Source organism: Scaptodrosophila lebanonensis, unplaced genomic scaffold (assembly GCF_003285725.1).
Source record: "Scaptodrosophila lebanonensis strain 11010-0011.00,11010-0021.00 unplaced genomic scaffold, SlebRS2 tig00000072-arrow-pilon, whole genome shotgun sequence".
NCBI classification, from domain to species: domain Eukaryota; kingdom Metazoa; phylum Arthropoda; class Insecta; order Diptera; family Drosophilidae; genus Scaptodrosophila; species Scaptodrosophila lebanonensis.
Window position 1 is genome coordinate 6,334,527 of NW_022060558.1, and position 18,584 is coordinate 6,353,110.

General features: G+C 42.4%; 1 protein-coding gene across 2 annotated transcripts in view; it reads right to left on the minus strand.

Annotated features, from left to right (window-relative positions):
* Nucleotides 1–18,584, minus strand: part of LOC115625563 (zinc finger protein 395) — a 187,476-nt gene that overhangs the window by 76,069 nt on the left and 92,823 nt on the right. The window contains exons 1-2 of one of the 2 annotated variants that reach the window (XM_030520657.1): nucleotides 15,695–16,963; nucleotides 14,463–14,641 (exon numbers count right to left, since the gene is read on the minus strand). In XM_030520657.1, coding sequence (XP_030376517.1) covers nucleotides 14,463–14,641; nucleotides 15,695–15,766 — 251 coding nt within the window. In that variant the 5' untranslated portion in view covers nucleotides 15,767–16,963. Of the gene's footprint in view, nucleotides 1–14,462; nucleotides 14,642–15,694; nucleotides 16,964–18,584 lie in introns of those variants that run through there. The other variant, XM_030520656.1, reaches the window with a different exon arrangement.

Here is an 18,584-nt window from a genome sequence, read left to right on the forward strand (position 1 = left end):
CCCTGAAGAAGTTTTTTGTGACCCACTTGCTCCGAGTTTAAAATATATTAATAGGCATCAGCTGGCATGGGCTCTAAGCAGGTTGTGCTATACGCTTACGTGTGTAAATCATTATTAATCATTCAAATTGTGCAAATGCTGAGCGTCTCATCGAAGCTGAAAACAAAACACAAGAATGAGTTGGGAGTTTCAGTTTGTCAGGTTCAGTTGTTCATACGGACTTTCAAACTAAATCATTTCCAAAGCAAGTGAGAAATGGTTTTCAATGACAGATGTGATTTTTCGGGAACATAATCATGACGAATTATATATATATTTGGCGCAGACTTAGCTCTATCGCTTACTTCGGATTAAAACAATCTTGGTAACGATATATTTAAAAATTTCATGCAACATTTTGAACTATAGGTATATCCTCTTTGTAATAGGAACTGTTGCTTTCAATTGTGGGAGGAGCAGTGATTGATAAATACATAGTATATACTTGTACCCTCTTGCCATATGTATGACCCTATTATGGAATCTGTGATGCTCCCGTGTGATGCAAGCCTCTGCCCAGACGTGTGCTTTACAAGTTCATTATTTTAGTTCATATTTTTATTTGCTATTATTTTCTTTTGAAACTGCGCAGCGAAAACAACAACAGCAACAACGCGGTATTTATTTATGCGTCCATGGCGCTGACATTTTTTAATAGGCGTAATTTTTTTATTATTTGTTTTTAGCCAGCCCGTGGCACTGTAAGTTTGTTTTTTTTACAGACTAGGCCTCTTTGCTAATTTGCTTCAGAGCTTCATATGGCAAACGGCATAATTTAAATGCGGCTGTGATGTTTCTGTTTCTGTTGCTGTTGTAGTTGTTGTTGCTTTTTATTTGTTTATTTGCTTGTTTGTTTTTTATTCGAGCAAGGCAACCTCTTTTTGTTGTTGCGGCTGCTGGTGCTGGCCCTGTTGTTGTTTTCCAACATTTTTGCAAGCGGCCGTTGTTAATTTTTGGAGGTTTCTTTTTTGCCTTCGCCTGCCGACTGTCTGACGCGCTTTGACACACTTTTGGCACAATAAAAGCAACAACAGCAATAACAGCAACGAAAACACAAATACAAACAACAACTGAAAAGTGAGTTAAGCAAATAAAAGCCTGGCCTGGTTGCCTCTAGTTGGTTTTGGGACGGACTGGGGCTGGGGCTGGTACTGTGGCTGTGACTGGGTCTGGTCTGAGCCGCTCGGGGGCTGCCCATGCCCAAAAGCAAAGTCAGGTAGCGAAAAACGTAAACAAATATTGAAATTTGACGGTGGTTTCTGTTGTTATTATGTACATACATATGTATGTATGTATGCATGTGTGTTTGTATTTTGGCGACGGCCTTCAATGAGAAGCAGGTGAGAAGAAACGCAGACACGCACACGCACGCACGCAGGCCGAAGACAAATGACTTGAAAGGCGGAAATTTTGAAAAAAGCGGCAACAAAGAGTAAACATCACACACACACACACACATACACACACCGAGTGCGTGCAAATTTGTTTGCTAATTCGTAAATGTTATGCGTAACTGTAAAATGTGTTTCTAGTAGTTAGCGCAGTCGTTGTTGCTGTTGCTGTTGTTGTTGTTGTTGCGTGAGTGAGAGTGGCAGATCGTGTTGCGGTGTATGTTCAACTCAATGGCATACATATTGTTGTTGTTGGTTGTTTGTTTTTATCACGCCATATTTGGCTGGCCAAATAGATATACATATGTATGTATATAAATACACATATGTACATATGTATGTGTGCATACTCGTCTATAGATATGATTTGCTTTTCAATTACATACTCGCCTGCATACACACATACTATACAAGTATGTACATATTTTATCCCTTATTTTGATTTTTGTTAATTTTGTTGTTTTCACTTTGTCGCCGATAACAGCAGCGGCGACGTCGCCGTCGAAGTCAACAGCAGCAGAGACGCCAGCAACAGCAGCAGCAGCGGCCACTATCATAATAAATAGTTGTAGTAGTTTCTTCTTCCATATTCATTCTTATTTTTCTGAGGCGCAATTTTGGACGCTTTGGGGAACTTTGAAAGCACGTGCTCTACGCATTCAATGGATTTCTGTTAAACGTCGCGAAATATTGTGCAGGAAAATTTGGGACAGCGCGCTCACTAAGATTGTAAACTCCATAATTGCTGAGTCATTATTCGCTGTGATCATGAAACCCAAAACTGTGAAAGCAGATGCGAAGAGCTTTGGCAATTTGAGATTAGCTGGCGATTTATTTACACATTTACAGATTATGCATAAAAATGTAGCCCTTTTGTAAATTATTACTATGTATTTCTGCATAGATTTTGATTTCAACTTCTCTATTTTTGCAATAATTTACAATAACCGATTATTAAATAAATTGAAATTCCTATACAACAAGTTTTGAAAAAATATGAAATTCATATGTATATATTACCCTTTCAAGCAGGTGTAAGGAGGAACCCATCTTAGGCACTACTTGTTCCCCAAAATTCGACGCATCTTTAAAAATTGAATTATGTTTTGAATCGTAGAAGACACCTTGCTTCTTAGGGCATAATTACAAGAATAAATTACATAATTATTGTGAATGCTTTTAAATGTTTGTTAAAAATTCTGTTATAAATATAATCCGGCTTAAGCCGTCCTGTTGTGTATTCATTATCATTACATTTTTAAGCGTTTTCCAACACGAAATGCCGCAGCGGAGGCAACAATGGCGGCACAAGGCAATTGCGAAAATTCAAAATGAAAAAGCTAAGCTAAGGAGAGGAGCATAAAAACCGTTTATAGCTTTCCTTTCTGGTACGCGGACACATTGCTTAAATAGTCAGTCGAATGGCGCTTTTAAATTTCGTCTCCGAGTGGTTGGCTTTTTCCTCTACTGTTTGCTTGGTGCTGTTCTATTGTTGTTGTTGTCTGCACGCTCACGTCCACTTCCCCACGCCTTTTACAGGCTCATTTGCACAAATTACTAACATTGCGACAACAGTAACTCAGCAACAACAACAACAACAGCAACATGAGCAGCCACGACGCTGGCTTTGACAACAACGAAGGCGGCAGTGGCCAGCAATTGTTTAAAGCAACAGTAGCAAGAGCAACAACAAACTAAATGGAGGAAAACCCAACGAGACATTGTCACCACATTCCGGCAGCGGAAGCCGAACAGAACCAGAAGCCAGCGGCGATGTTTGTCATTTTGCTGCCGAAGTTCCTGAGAGCAGACCAATGTACTCGTATGTATGAGCTGGCAGCGATTGGCAATCGCACCACGGGCCCCAAAGGGGCTAACTGCTGATGCCTGATGGTCCATGGCCGAGTCGTTGCCTATGCCTGTGCCCGTGCCTGTGCCTGCCTAGCAGTCATGAATAAAAATCGTATTAATTCGCGACAGTGTCGATTTTTTCGAGACGATTGCACGGCCCGCAGTCCCAAGACCCCCAGGCGTGTGGTGTGGTGTGGCGTGGCGTGGCGGCGGCCCAATAGGCAAGTCGACGAACTGATGGCGGTCGCCAGCCATGGCGACATGTTTGTCAATTCAACACAAAGAGCAGCAGCAGACGGACAAGGGACGGCTCTTGACGAGTGGGCGGTGGGGGGAGAGTCGGCAAAGTGCATTCAAGAAGCAGAAGCCGAAGCCGGAGCAGAAGCAGAAGAAAGCCTGGCCAACTTGAACTTGAACGAACGATCTGGGTCTACACTGTCGGTGTGGCTGTGTCTATCTCCGCAAATACGTGCTTGTTTGTGTGTGTGTGTGTGTGAGTGTGTGGTGTGCTTATTAGAAATGCGCGGACATGAGCCTCTGTTGTTATTGTTGCTGCTGCTGTCCCAGCCGCCTCGCCAACATCAACATGCGCCGGCCAATTGTCAGCGACTTTGGCTTTTCCCTGAGCTTCTGCTGCAAACGCTGTTTCTGCACTGAGAAAAATGCAGAAGCTAGTCAGAACTGTGTTTCAGTTGTGGCAAAGAATTAAAATGGACTAATAGTGTTGTAAGACATTTTGTGCGTACGTATTTAAAAATTGTAATAATGGCAATTGTGTTCATAAAACATTAAAATTTAGGAGTGGGGCTCAACATCGCACTAAAAACGTGGACGGCCAAAAAATTCTTTGCACTAAACGATGCAAAATAACCTAAATAAAATGAATTAAAGAAAGAAATAAAAAAAGGGCGTAGATAGGCGAGCCTTCTGAGCCTTGTTTCTTGCTAATACATTTTGCAATCCGTTAGTCTACGTAAATTGGTTTTTAAATAATTATTTTAAATATCGAAAAATATGAATGTGTTGTGCTGGACAGGCGTGAAATTGAATCAAGCATTTCCAATACATTACAATAATAACAAGAGAGAACGCTACAGTCGAGCAAGCCCGACAGTAGAATAGCCTGAACTCTCCACAAAAAAGGAAAATTAAAAAAAAAATTAAAAAATTGAATTAATTAATTAAATTACATTAGAAGACATGTTTATGTTCAGTTTTAACAGCATACATTTACACGATCATGTCTATGCGTGTATGTATGCAGCACAAAGTTGAACCAAAGCAGCAACAACAACAACAGCTGCGGGCAGCGCTGCAAGCAGAGCATGGGAGCGATTTTATTTATGGCTATAACTTTCTTCATAATAGACCTATAATGATGACACTTGGCATACGGACAAATAACCACGAACTGGATGTACTTATATGCCACATTTGAGTTCAAAATGCCAAGAATTACCGGAGTTAGGAAAAACATGAATTGCGGGGGAGTGGGGGGGTGTATCAGAAAAAAACACAAACTCGATCTGCCCGGGGTTTAGGGGAACTTGAATGCCAAGTTTGGTTATCCTAGCTATTGTACTTGCTGAGATCGTTGCGCTCATACAGACAGACGGCCGGACAGACGGACATAGCTATATCGACTTGTCTTGTCATCCTGATCAATAATATATACACTTTGTGGGGTCAGCCACGCCTCCTTCTGTGTGTTACATACATTCGCACAAAACTAATATAGCCTTTTACCCTTTGGGTACAACTGATGGATATACTTTTATATCACTGTCTCCATTACAAGAAAACAATGTCGGGCATTTTCCACTTTAATATTTTGAGCTTGACGTTATCCCATCGAATTAGTTTTTAAGACTTTGATTTTTTCGCTCTGTAGCTGTGTTCCCATTCGTCTTACAAGTATTTTGCCATTTTCCTCAGACAGCTGTTGGTGCTGGGAAAGGTGCTGCACTTGCCGACCACTTTTTTGTGCATACTGTACTTACGCCGGCGCGGAGGATAGGCGGGCGGGGACATCATTAGCCATGGCCCAGTGCCACTTTCTATCGTTTGATTTTCTACATTTTGTCTATTGATGGAGCAACGAAATTTAATTTGGAAATCTACAATAAAATAGAACACACAACAGAAAGAGAAAAGTTTCCGCACGTGACCGAGAGGACTTCTGTGGAAAAGGCGGGAGCCAGCAGCAACAACAATAAGACGACTACTATGTGACAATCATAAGGGCGTTACAAGCTGGCGGTTGTCAAAAGTCTGGGTAGGCACACCTGCATCTGAAATAGTGGATGGTGCATAGTGTATGGGGCGGTCGGGGGGAAAAGAAGCTTCTACTCACACATGTGGGCAACTGTTGTCATTGTTGTTGTTTTTGTTGTCGTCGCTCAAGTGTCAACATAAGTTGCCTACAGTTAATGTTGCTGTTGCTGCTTAGCATGCAGTGCGCCAAGCGTCAGGAAGCGACGCTGTCAATGCTGCTGTTGCTTTTGTTCTTGTTGTTGTTAGCAATTGGCTTGCAACAATTTAGCGGTACTTTGCGCGCAGGGGCAAGCGAGCATGGGAATTACGCGCCAGCTTTTGATGCATTGGCCTAGTCGCATTGACCGACCAACCGACCGATCGACCGACCGACCGACCAACCGGGAGCTGCCTACGTGCTCTGGCTTTTACAGTTAAGCTGTGCGTGAGTGCGTGTGCGCGTGCGTGAGTATGTGTGGACTTTGGCCAAATGGCGGCAGCCAGTATCAGTGGCAGTCGCCATGGCGGCGTTTGCTGCATTTTGATGACTTACAGCACGATCAGTATTTAATTCAGTTAACAAATTGCAACAGCTAGTCAGCAAAATCGTTACTCACGAGGAGAACTAGATAGGAGTTTGCGTCTCGTGATGTTGTCTGCCTTAGTAATCTTCGGTACTAATAATAATCAAAAATGTATATGGATAATTAATTATTGATTTATTTAAGGGTATGGTGTAGACTAAATGGAGCAGTGCCAGATGCCAGGAAGCTATTCAATAAGTGACTTAAGCCTTCATTGTTAATATTCCATTAGTTTTACACAATCGACATTCTTTGACATTAAATTGAATATTGAAAAGGCAGTGAAATCGTTGAAGAATTGAAGCAATTTTCAGTGTATAGGCAGTGCGGCCACGCCTTAACGCCCCAACGCCCCAACAGCCCAGCACAACAACACACTTCATTGTCTTCATTATTTCAGTTTAACTTTGAAAATTTGATTTAATGAACGGCTCGCGGAATGGCTCGAGTGCTTAACCTCCAGCCACTTAAAAACGCTTCGCCCCTCAAGGTGAGTTCGTAGCGCTTTGAGCAGCCAAGGCAAGAGAAAAGAAACCTCCGACTGGCGGAGCAGTCAAGTAGTTGACTTTGACTGCGGCTTTGGCTCGAGTTTTACTTGAATTTGGCTCCGTCTCTGTCTACGTAGTCTAGTGTGGTCGAGTGTAGTGAAAATCCCTTCATTAGGCCGTGCGCGGCAATTGTCGTTGCGGCTTAAGTACCTTTCGGATGCGGGCGGGCGTATTTGCATTGAAATTGCCAAATTAAACGTGACACAACAATTTCAAGTTAATGCCGAGCTTTGTTGCTCCTCTTGTGGTGTGGTGCCATTGTTGTTGCTGGTGGTGGTAGTGCGGTTGGCCTAGGTCGCGCAATGACAAGGCCCGAAGGCATTAACAGAACTTTTTCATTTGGGCTGCAACGTGCTAGGCGAACTTTAATTGACAAAAGAGTAGAAAAACGTCCAAAATCCAATATGATGCAGTTGTTTTTGTTGCAGTAATGGTCTGTTGTTGTGGTTGTTGTTGTTGGAGCGGCAGCAACCGCAACGAACGGCAAATAAGCCAAATCATTTGTAGCCACAGGCTACCAAATGCCAAATGCCTTGCACCACCAAAGGCTAGAAATCTGTATCTGCGAATGTATCTGTAACTATGTATAACTGTAAACGTATCGTTCGACGAAGCGCTTGGAAAATTATAGTGTGCGGTTTTTCCTTTTGCGTTTTTGACTTTGGCAAATGACTTTTGTTTCAGCCGGGCAGTTAGACATTCGTACAATCGGCTCGTTGGACAGCAAGTCAGCCACCCAGCCACCCAGTCAGACAGCCAGTCAGTCCTTCCGTCACTCAGTCAGCCACTCAGGCACTCAGTCACTCAGTCAGTCAGTCAGTCGTCAGTGGCAACACCCGCAGCGCTTGCCATTCCAATTGGAACGACGACGACTCAATCAAATTGCCAGGCAGACAGTCGAGCAGTGAAGGAGGCGAGGAGCTGGACTCTCCGTTGGAAACTGCAATTATGCTCCGCCGATTCCACTGCCGACAATTGTTTGCAGCCAACAATTCAATCTAATTTTTGCGCTTTTTCGTTCTTAGAAATCTCGTTGTTGCAACAAATGTTGCGTGTGCTCCAAGCACCGCCTTGTCTATGTTCCGTTGAAGTTTTCTCCTCTTCTTCTCTCTCTCTCTCTCTCTATCTCTCTCTTTTCCGAAGCTGGGACACAGCGCCCAAGGCATAGAAATGCAAATTTGTTTTGCTTGGCTCATAAGTGTGCCCGTTAAATTTTATTGCCTGCGATCGAACTCGTTGCGAAAAAATAGCCAAACCCAACGCGCAGTTCTCTAACCAACCGATCCAACTTCAACTTTACAATCCACTCTAGCAGTCCAGAAGAAACATCGAGATCGTTCAATGGTCGGTCGCTGAAGCTTTTATTGTTCTGGTGCGCCCATTTCTCGAGTAGTGGGCAGCGACCACCACTACACGGTAGCACGACTCTCTCACTCCTTCCTTGCCAGGCCGCGCTGTTCTAATAGAAATTTAAAAGCTGACGAAACGCTTCATTTTCATTGCATTCTGATGTGTTTTTCAACAGCTTGTTTCGGCCACCATCGTCAACACGTTCGGTTGGTTACTCCTACAAGCCCACACACCCACAGATGTCTAGAGACATACGGGTATAGAACCGACGCCAGCGGGCCTTTTAATGCATTCGCGCATAAATAACACACTTGCGAGTCTGGCAACGAGTCTTGTTAGTGGACAGCAATGTATTTTTAAATAGAGCCCCTAGTGTTGGCCAGCGGACAATGAGGTTGGGGCCTAAGGAGCTACTAACCAATATGAGAGTCAAAACTATAAATTACGCTTGGATATCAATGCATTGAATAACGCCTTACCTCACCATAAGGTAGAACGGTGTTCATTCTCATTATTAAGTTGGCATAGCTTGTCTAACTTTCTTCGATCATTTCTATAAACCTAGTGCCCCATGTATCCTCATTGCCTTCACTGTTCGAATAACCCAAATTGTCTCTATATACATATGTACATATAGTATATACCCGTATACGAGCATATGTATTTGTTCAAGAGCAACTTTAATCGTGCCTGAATAACAAATCCGGCACAAATAACATTCAAAGCGCCTCCCATATCCCCTAAATGTTGTTCATCGAGAACCTAACCAGCAAAAACTAATGCTGAATTGCATTTTGAGTTCCATTTCTTCTGTTTCGTTTCGTTAGTTTTTTTTTGTTGCTAAGTAGTTTTGTTGCATTGCGATTCGAATGCAAAAATACAATTTTACGATCAAACAAACTATTCGTGCAGAACATCGGGAAATTGGGTTTGCGTTTGGAGCTCCCCTCAGCTCTCTGGCCAGTGATTGGGCTCTCCACTCTCATCATCTCACCCTCTTGCTCTCGCCCTCTCGCTCTTCCTCTCCCTCTCCCTCTGCCAGCACTGACCGCAAATGTGAATGCATTTCAATAATTTTGGGGCTGTCGTCGCTTCGTTGTTTGGAGCCGCTTGTGGAGCAGTGCTTAGAAAATGATTATACTACTACGACTATATGTATATGTATGTAGTATACTCGTATTTTTTCTTCTTCTCCGCACACTTTGCGCTTTTTGCATTGCACTGCCCATTATCGTTTGCCTCATTGTTGTTGGTGGCTGCTGTTGTTGTCTTTGTTTTTGTTATGCATCAATAATAATTTCGACCTACTTTTGCGCCGCTTTTATTGTACAGAAATTAAATTTTTTGAGGGCAAGACAAACAGTTGCTCGTAAAAGTATTCGCATATCGTTGTATGTGCACATACATATTTACATACATACAACAACAAGAACAATTGCAACCAACAGCAGCAGGCAAATACATACATATGTATGTATGTACATACATATATATTTTTAAGACCCGACTAATTGCCTTTGTCGCCATTTGTTGTTTTTGTTGTTGTTGTTAATGTTTGTTTCAGTTGTGATTCAAGTCGTGCAGCTTGTGGGCTGTTATTATTATTATTGTTATTTTCTTGACGTCACTCCATGTTGCTTATGCATTTTTCACAATCACTCTTACTTTGTTATTGTTGTTGTTGCGGCTATTGCTGTTATTCTGTTTTTGCCTTTTTGTAACGGTAAACTCGTTTGTAAATAGTTTTTATTAGTTTTCAACGCTTGATGCAATTTGTGTCGCTCCCTCTCCCCCAGCCGCCTGTTGCTGTTGTTGCTGCATTTGCTTGTTTTTCTTGCTGCAGCAGCCGGCTTTGATTGTTTTTGTTGTTGTTTATCATGGCAATTACAAAAACAATAAGCAACAGCCTATCCAAATGGTTACTCGTTGGGTCGGTCTAACAAGTCTGTCCATCGCCCGACCGCCCTCGCTGCTGCACTCCTCGAGGTTACACGCTTGCATCAGGCGTTTTCCCGAGGTCGGGTTGGGGTTAGGACTGTGGCAGGGGCACGGGCAGGGGCAGGTGCAGGTGTAGGGGTAGTCGTACTGCCGTACTGCCGTCTGACTCAGTCTAGCGTTGCAAATTGCCGTTGACGCAACACGCTCGCCGCGTAAATTGACATTTACGCGATAATTACGCGCTTATTATATTTATTACCCGTTTTTTCCGCATTTAATTCTTCTTGTTCGACGGAGTAGTGTTCATAATTTTTTTTTTGTATTTATCGTTGCGTTCTTGTTCTTTGTTCTTCGTATGGCAACGCATTGTGATCAGGGCACACAAATAGACATGCATACATACTACACATACATACATACATATGTATATTGCCATGCCTATAAAGATACATGTGTTTATTTGCCTGCAATTATGTTTTGATTATATTGCTTTCTTTTTAAAGGCTGCCATTTAGGCAAACACTTTGAGAGGAGAGGGCCTTCCGCTTAGGAGGGGAGTACGAGGGGGAAAATTAGCTTCTTGTTTAGTGATACATCTCTGACAAGTGCTTCAAAAGTGAAAAAGCACATCATTTCTATATTCCGAATAACGACTGCGATCCCAAACACCAGGGGTATCACAAGACTAAGCCTTCGCTTTGGTATCTACAGGAACCAATCGATTCCTACAAGTAGTACATATGGTTTCTACTATTGCAATATTTGAAAATAGCCGGTAAACCGGTTTTTGTACTTTTCTTCTAATTACAAATTGTTCTCTAAATAACTTTTAATTAAAAGTGAGCTGGCAAGTGCTAAGGTAATTCACATTACCTCAGTAGACGAATGGTTTGGGGAAACACAATTGTTCAAGGGGAAACACATTTGTCAGAGGTTTGATAATCTTTTGAAAACTTTTTCAAACAATACTTTCGAGCGGAATTTCTACTCCAAATTATCAGTGATCTGTGAAATAAAAAGATTATTCTAATCTAGCTAGCTTTGCGAGTTGGGACTCTTGTTATACAGTCTAAAAGCAGAGTCCTTCATAAATCCCGTACAAATTTGTTATACAAAGACGTTGTAATAAACTTAAAACCGACTCTGAATGATTGGAACCTAAGGAGCAGTCATCCTATGTATTAAATGATTGTTTCAGTCATTTCGAATAGAGTAATTATCTGGAGTCCAATCTTGCAATGTTCAAATGCTGCCAAAATAATCTCGGCCTCTAGACCTCGCTAACCAAATGGTCGTGAACTTCTTCTTCTAATAGCTCTTAAAGTTAGTTACACAATCTTGCATAATCAAAATGTTTACTTTGACATACATATGCATGTACATACATATGCATATAGTATGATCATATATGTGTGGACCGGGAAAACAATAAGATCCAAAGACTCAGCTGTCAGACAGCTGTCAGAATTGCCACTTGACAAGATTTCGAGGTTGAGGTGTTAAACAATGGATGGATAAACGATCTTGGCACGTGCACTGAGAGCCGCTCATAGAGACCGCATGACCGAGCTTTGTAAAAATAAATATTATTTAATAGATAGTTTGTTTACATGCCGAGCAATAAAAAATGAATATAGAAAAGGAGAAAAACATCAACTTGAACAGTATTGTACCTACATACCTAGATACATACATCAATACATACATACATGTAGCACAATAACAAAAACAGATTTTTGTTTACCCAAACTATCAGCGGCGAACTCACGCACTCGGCGACGCTACGTCAGCAGCGCTGCCTACATATAGAACACATATACATACATACATACATACATGTGTATGTAAATTACTACCGCGGCGGAATAAAAATTTGAAAAAGAATTTATAATAACAAAAGCGCGCACGTAAGCGAGAAAAGCACACTTCAGATTAGCGCTAGTTACATATGTATGTACACACATACATACGTAAATACATATGTATGTACAGGGTGCGCCATCTTTTATGTCGGTATGTAAATATTGAATAACTTTGTCATTAGTGAACCGATTGACTTGAGTAGACCACTGTTGAAAACCTCAATTCAAGAAATTGAACAGAACCAAATTAAATAAAAATATCTGATACTTGAAAATCGGTTGTTTATTTTCAAAGATATTCAATGTTTACATACCGACATAAAAGATGGCGCACCCTGTATGTATTTACGTATGCTTATGTATGTATGCACATCTGTGTGGGTATGGCCGAAACGGGTCTGGAACAAGGGACTCGCCTATTACGTCGCGTTACGTAGGAGCGCGCGTGTCGCTGCTGGGTCAGGCAGGGGCGGGGGCCCCAGGGATGGGCAGGTGAGCGAGATTGCCGTACTCTGTTATCATTACAGCGAGAGAGTGCGTGTGCGAGTGTTTTGTGTGTGTGTGTGAGAAGTATATCAAAACAACACTCGTCATGATGAAGAAGAAGAAGAAGAGGAATAAGATGAAGTGAAACACGCGCCTGCTTATACTTATGTGTGCGTGTGTGAATGCGCAAAAAACACTTCCGCATTCGAGTTCGAATTGAATGAAATAAAAGCAACAGCAGCAGCAGCAACAACAACAGTGACAGCAACAATATGCTGGCAACGTCATGTACATACAAACATAGTTCTAAGATAAATACGTCAAGCGGCAAAGCTCAGTTATGCACACACAAACACACACGCATATGAATGTGTGTTTGCATGTTGCTACAAACAACAGGGTGTCGCATTTCAGTTTTTGTGCATTGTAATTAATTAAATTAAAGTGGTGCAGGGCTCGCTCTGAACCCAATTGAATTTTATTTGAATTTTATTACAGACATCGTTTGTTGTCGTCGTCGTTATTTTTGTTGTTGTTGTTGTTGACTTTGCGCACTGCACATTTTTTCGTTGTTGTTTTAGTTTTTCCAGCTGTTTTTCGACTTTGACTTCGCACTTCGTGCTGCGCATTTACGACGCAATTGACTGCCATTACCCGGTCCGGCTCCGGCTCTGGGTCCAGCCCGGTCCCAAGCGATCCGTTCGGCCAGACTGACCCAACAACAAAAACATCGCTGCTGAAGCCGGTCGCATGACGCGCCATATTGTCGTACATACTTGTTATTTTTGCTGTTGTTATTTTCTTTATTTTGATTATTATTGTTATTATTTTTATTATCAATTGAGAACGTGGCCGGCATTTTTGCGCAGGCCGCATTGGTGGACGGACGGACGGACGACAGCACTTGTGAAAAACCTAGTATGTACATACATACATATGTATGTATGTACATATGTGAGTACTTGTTGTTGCTATTATTATTATTATGCTTATTGTACTTGTTGTTGTAGGTTTTGCACACTTGACTAATAGTTTGAAATGTGGCGGGCAAGCTTATCAATTGGAATTGAAATGAAATGCGCAACAACAACAACCACAACAACCACGGTACGAACATCGAGATGTCTGAACAAATCCATGTTGGCCATTACGACTTCGAAATGCCCTTGCGATGAAGCTTAAAACAACGTAAGGGAACTTTCCAAAAGGCTCAGCTCCCTCCTTCTGGGACCAATATTTCTGGACTTTTTATTATACTATACAAGTATCCAATAGGGTAAAAGACTATGCAAGTTTTGCGTTTGCGATCTACTTACATATAAGACAAGTTTAGTGTGCATGTTATAGACTAGTATGCTATAGATAGACTATAAAATAGACTATACTATAAAAGAGACCCAACTATTTGCTATCAAATCTATAGCGGTGGTTAGGATTCATCAGATTTGTTTTTCTAATAATTCAAAGACCTGGGTCTACGCACATGTATGTATATTCTTCACATATTTTAACTTCTATACATATTGATTTCCTTCTTTTCACACTTCAAATGCCCACTTTTTGCTAAACGTGGATTGCTTGGAGGGCACATAGCGCCCGACTATTGCCGTTCGTTATCTCCCCGCCGACATTGTGGTTGTTGTTGCTGCTGTTAGGCATTCGGGTTGTCGTCGCGCCGTCTAAGCAGGCATTAATTGAAAATTGGAATTATTTTGCAATCATTTGCAAAAGCAGCAGCGTTCGTCGACTTGGGGAGGGCATCGAGGGGCTTTATGTAACTGCAATCTGCAGGCGCTTGATGTTGACGCTTATGTATGTCAAATAGTAGGGCGGGAGGGAGCGGGGCAGCGTTTGCTTTTTGTCTAGCCGGCTTATCTAAGCCTGTACTTATGGGTGTGGCTGTGTGTGTGTGTGTGTGTGCATATATCAACAGCATAGCGCCGGGCCTGGGCTATCGGTGCGACTAAATGCCCGTGACTTGCCGTCTTGTTCCGCTAATTTGAAACCGCTTATAAATTATTGATACAGTCGTTTGGATGGCAGTCTGGCAGGCCGGCTAGCCAGCTGACTACTAAATATCTATGCAAATTACGCGCTCACTAAGCCCCAGAAATTGAAAAATAAAAAGCAAACACAATTAAAACAGGCACAACTACTCACTTTTGCTGCGGCGTCTGTGGCAATGGCACCTCAATACTGTTTGTGGCTCGGCGACGTTCGCCTCCCATGTCGGCCAGAACTGCAAAGTCCGTGACACGATCCTGATCAGCCAAACGTGCGGAACGGCGGGACTCCAGCAGACGCACCTCCTCGATACGCTTCTTCAGCTCAATGGGCTCCTACGAAATGAAAATGGAATGGAAAGAGTCATCGTTTAGTAATCATCGCATTTAATGGTTCTGCCATAAAGTGAAGCTCATGTATGGCTCATGCATGGCGACGGGAGCTTGATTCTTATCGCTCACTGTCAGACGCTCCACAAGGGCAGCTGTGGAGCCGATTGTGGAATTATGAGTCATAGCCTCAGCCTTAATTGCTAACACCTAATTGAATAGCAGGTTACCTACGTATACACATATGTATGTACCTATGTAAGTACATACATAGATGTACTCGTATAAGCAAAAACGTTCAAGCCGTTGGCCATCGCTGGCTAATTGGCACAATTAACGAAAAGTTTTGTGGACCAAAAAAGGTACAACTGACAGTATTTCTTCCGATTTTCAATAAGGATATTAAGATTTTACACGCAATCTAGCAAATTCAATTGCCTTCTTAAAGCACAATTTATTAATGTTAAACTAACATTCCAATTAATTAGATTGTAATTAGAGCGTAAGCCACAGGTTCTACAATACTTTAAAATTGAATCATTGTCCAGGTGCACGACTAAATCATGAATTATTCTGCATTGCTCACGACACGAATGCAATCTGTAAGATCTCGTCAACACTTTCCATTTTTCTTCGGCCTCTTCCTCCCACTTCCCAGTGGGACCAAGGACGGCGGCACGTTAAAGTTTTGCGTTGCATATGCAAATGGCTGTGGATGCGTGGAGGGCGTTGCTAATTGGCCTACCAAGTGCGAGTAGGTTAGCTCTGTGGACAGCCAGCAGCCAACTGCCAACTGCTGACCTATATACCAAGTGTATGTACGTATGTAAGTACGAGTAGTTCTAATTCTCACACAAAGTGCTGGCTCTGATGCTGGCGCTGGCAAACATTTGAGTTGCTAATGAGTGCGCCACCCCGCTTCTCAGCCACTCAGCCACTTAGCTACTTAGTTACGCTTCAGTTTTGTATCTTTGTGCCGTGCTCGAACCGCCTTGGCTTCCACTTTCATAACTCATTTATTTCGCACATGGCCGGGGTACGAGCACTTTATATAATCACCTTTTGCATTTGTTGCGAGGCAACCTTCGGAGTTGAATTTAAATTTGACGTTGGATTCGCATACGAACACATGAACGAATAAAGAGGTGAGGAATTCGCTGGCAGTTTTTATTGCACTTTGCTTGTTGGTTGTTGGAATTCGACAATTGATTGTGACACTTTTTATTAGTATTAACAGTTTAGTAGGTGATGGTGGAATTGCATCTGTATCTCTTGCTTCTGCACGACGGCGACAGAAGAGAGCAAACAAGCGCGCACAGACACACAATTTGTAAGCGAAAGTGTTTGAATGCTATAAAATGTCAGCTATGGGCAATGTGTGTTCGAATATATCTGTGCCAGTTTTGACGAGGCAATAAATTTGATGTAGAACAGAATGCGCTTTCAGCCTTGTCTTACACTTACACACTCGCGCACTCACACATAGACGCGCACGTATCTTTCAGATAAGATTGCAATTAATTATTTTGAATATACTATATGTATGTTTTTGTGTGTATACTATATATTTATTTTTGATGCACCTCAAACATTTGTTGTTGGTTTTTTGTTTAGGTGGTGGCGGCGCAGGCTGACGTCGGATTTGAATTTGAATGCCAAAGATACACGGCCCGATGGCTCGACTGGCGCTCGCTGCTCGCTTTTCGCTGTTCGCTCGGCTATTTGTTGAATATGGGATTGCGAATGCGAAAGTGCGTTAATTGGGCACAAAACGCCGGCCGGTGCGAAGCCAGCAAGTACGTCAGCGTTAGCAGCGCGTATCTTACGGATACGCCACGCACAAACACACTCACACGCACTCACGCACTCACAAGTTGGTGAAGCAGCTTTCGACGTCTTCGGCGTGTGTTTATTTTTAATTATTTAAAATTATGCCTGCCCCGTTTGCTGGCGTTTGCTTTCGCGTCTGCTTCGCCACGAAATTTGGGCTACTAGGCCTCGTTCTTAATTTTTATTGTTATTTTCTTCTTATTGTTCCTTCTCTTGGCTCACACGAAGCTGCCAATTCCTCCGCGATTCGATTCGATTCGACACGCTCACACACTTTATGACTGTCTGTATCGTTATTTTGACTTTTTCAAATAATTTTTGCACAATTTGTGATTTTGACCAAGCTTCAATTTTTTTCAACTTTTCACTTGCACTTTTTGCCTGCGAAGGGCAGCTTTAAGTTGTACACAATTTGTAGAGTTGTTGCCAGCTTGTTGTAGGCGGCTTTTGTTGTTGCTGTTGTTGTTTGTGTTTTTGTAGCTTGGCTGGGACTTGGGCTGTTGCGACTAGTTCGCGCGCGCGTTCAAGAATGATTCTGTGCGACGCTCGCAGTCGCTGCCGGGCCGCAAATTCGCTTCGTTTTCGCTCAATTGTTGCTCGGACGAGGCACACTTGGACTCACTCGCACTCGCTCTTGCACTCGCACTCGCTCTAGCTCTCGCTCCCGCTACGGTCGGTGACGCTCTCGCGCAGTTTGCAATTTTCCGGTCCCGTCCTACACATACGTATATACACACACAAAGGCGAGCGTTTGTTTTTGTTTTTACGCTTTGTGCTGCTCTTCGCATGCTTTGCCCAGCGGACTTGTTACGTTGCTGTTTGTTTATGTATCTCATGGATGAATTTTGCCGCACTCATACGCATTCGCAGTGAGAGAGCGGTGCTCGCTCTCTCTCTCCTTCTCTTTCTTTCTCTCTCTCTCTCCATATGTGCGGCCCTCTTCCACTCAATGCAGCTCTACTCGAATTTGCAATCTCACTCAACTGTGTTGTTTACGTAAGTCTGCGCTACAAATGTATCTTTGAGCGTCTTCGGTACCTGCAGTGCCGGCATTGTAGCTGTTGTTTTTGCGGCTGTTTTTTCTGCGACTCAGGTAGTTGCAGCCACAAACCCGATTTATATAATGTTTGTTTTACCTGTCGCTTGGGCTTAGCCAACGATCGTAGTACGGGTATACCTGTGGAAGCCTTTGTTGTTAGGAGTGTTGTTGTTGTTGCCGTTGCTACTCGCTCGCGAATTACCGATCGCATTGTTTACTTTGATTTAAGAGCAATTAACTTTGACTTAAGAGAAATATTTGCGTTATTTATGACGCACACCGCCCGATGACGAAACAAACAAAGAAGATGACGGCAACGATGCCACCGCACCCTCGCCTCACCCAAGCTGATGAGCCCATCATGCTCGGATCTTCTGCTCGTTCCGGTGATTTTTAGGCTTTTATGTGGTGGCAAACCCGTTTAAGTGATGCTTGGGATAGAGCAGACGGACTTACTGAATAATCATTTGATTTTAATGTATGATGACAAATACTGAGCCCACATCTATGTAAATTGCTAAGCGGTGGAGAAGAATACTAGTCGAAGACAGTACCCGTATTATTTTTCGATGTATTGTGTCCTGATTATTATTTTACAATATTTTCAACAAAAAAAGTTACAGAATGTCTATGTAAGCTATGTTAATAATATTTCTTTCAAGGCACTACATAATTTTACAGTTCCAGTTGAGGGGTTTGGTTTCTAACTTATAGCTAGAAGCAGGCTAAGCAACTATCAGGAATATTATAATTGTTATTAAACAACTAGACTAAGTTTATGAAAATTATTGACGCAGGTTTGAGCTCAAACGTGCTTTGCGACAATTCAACTTTTGGTTGCACATTTCCCTGCATGCAAATAATATTCCAAGTTGAGGCTACTGTGGCTTAAATGAGCTCGTGTCCCAAGCTAGTTTGTTTAAGAAGCTTACGTATTACAGATAAGCGACAGGTTAAGGTCACACCAAACCAATTTTCTTTGCCCAAACTCATTTCACAATCAGTTTTCAAGTGCAGAGATAAGGAGAATAGCATTGTCACCCGAACCAGTTGGAGTTGTTCCGACCGCAATGCCGAATG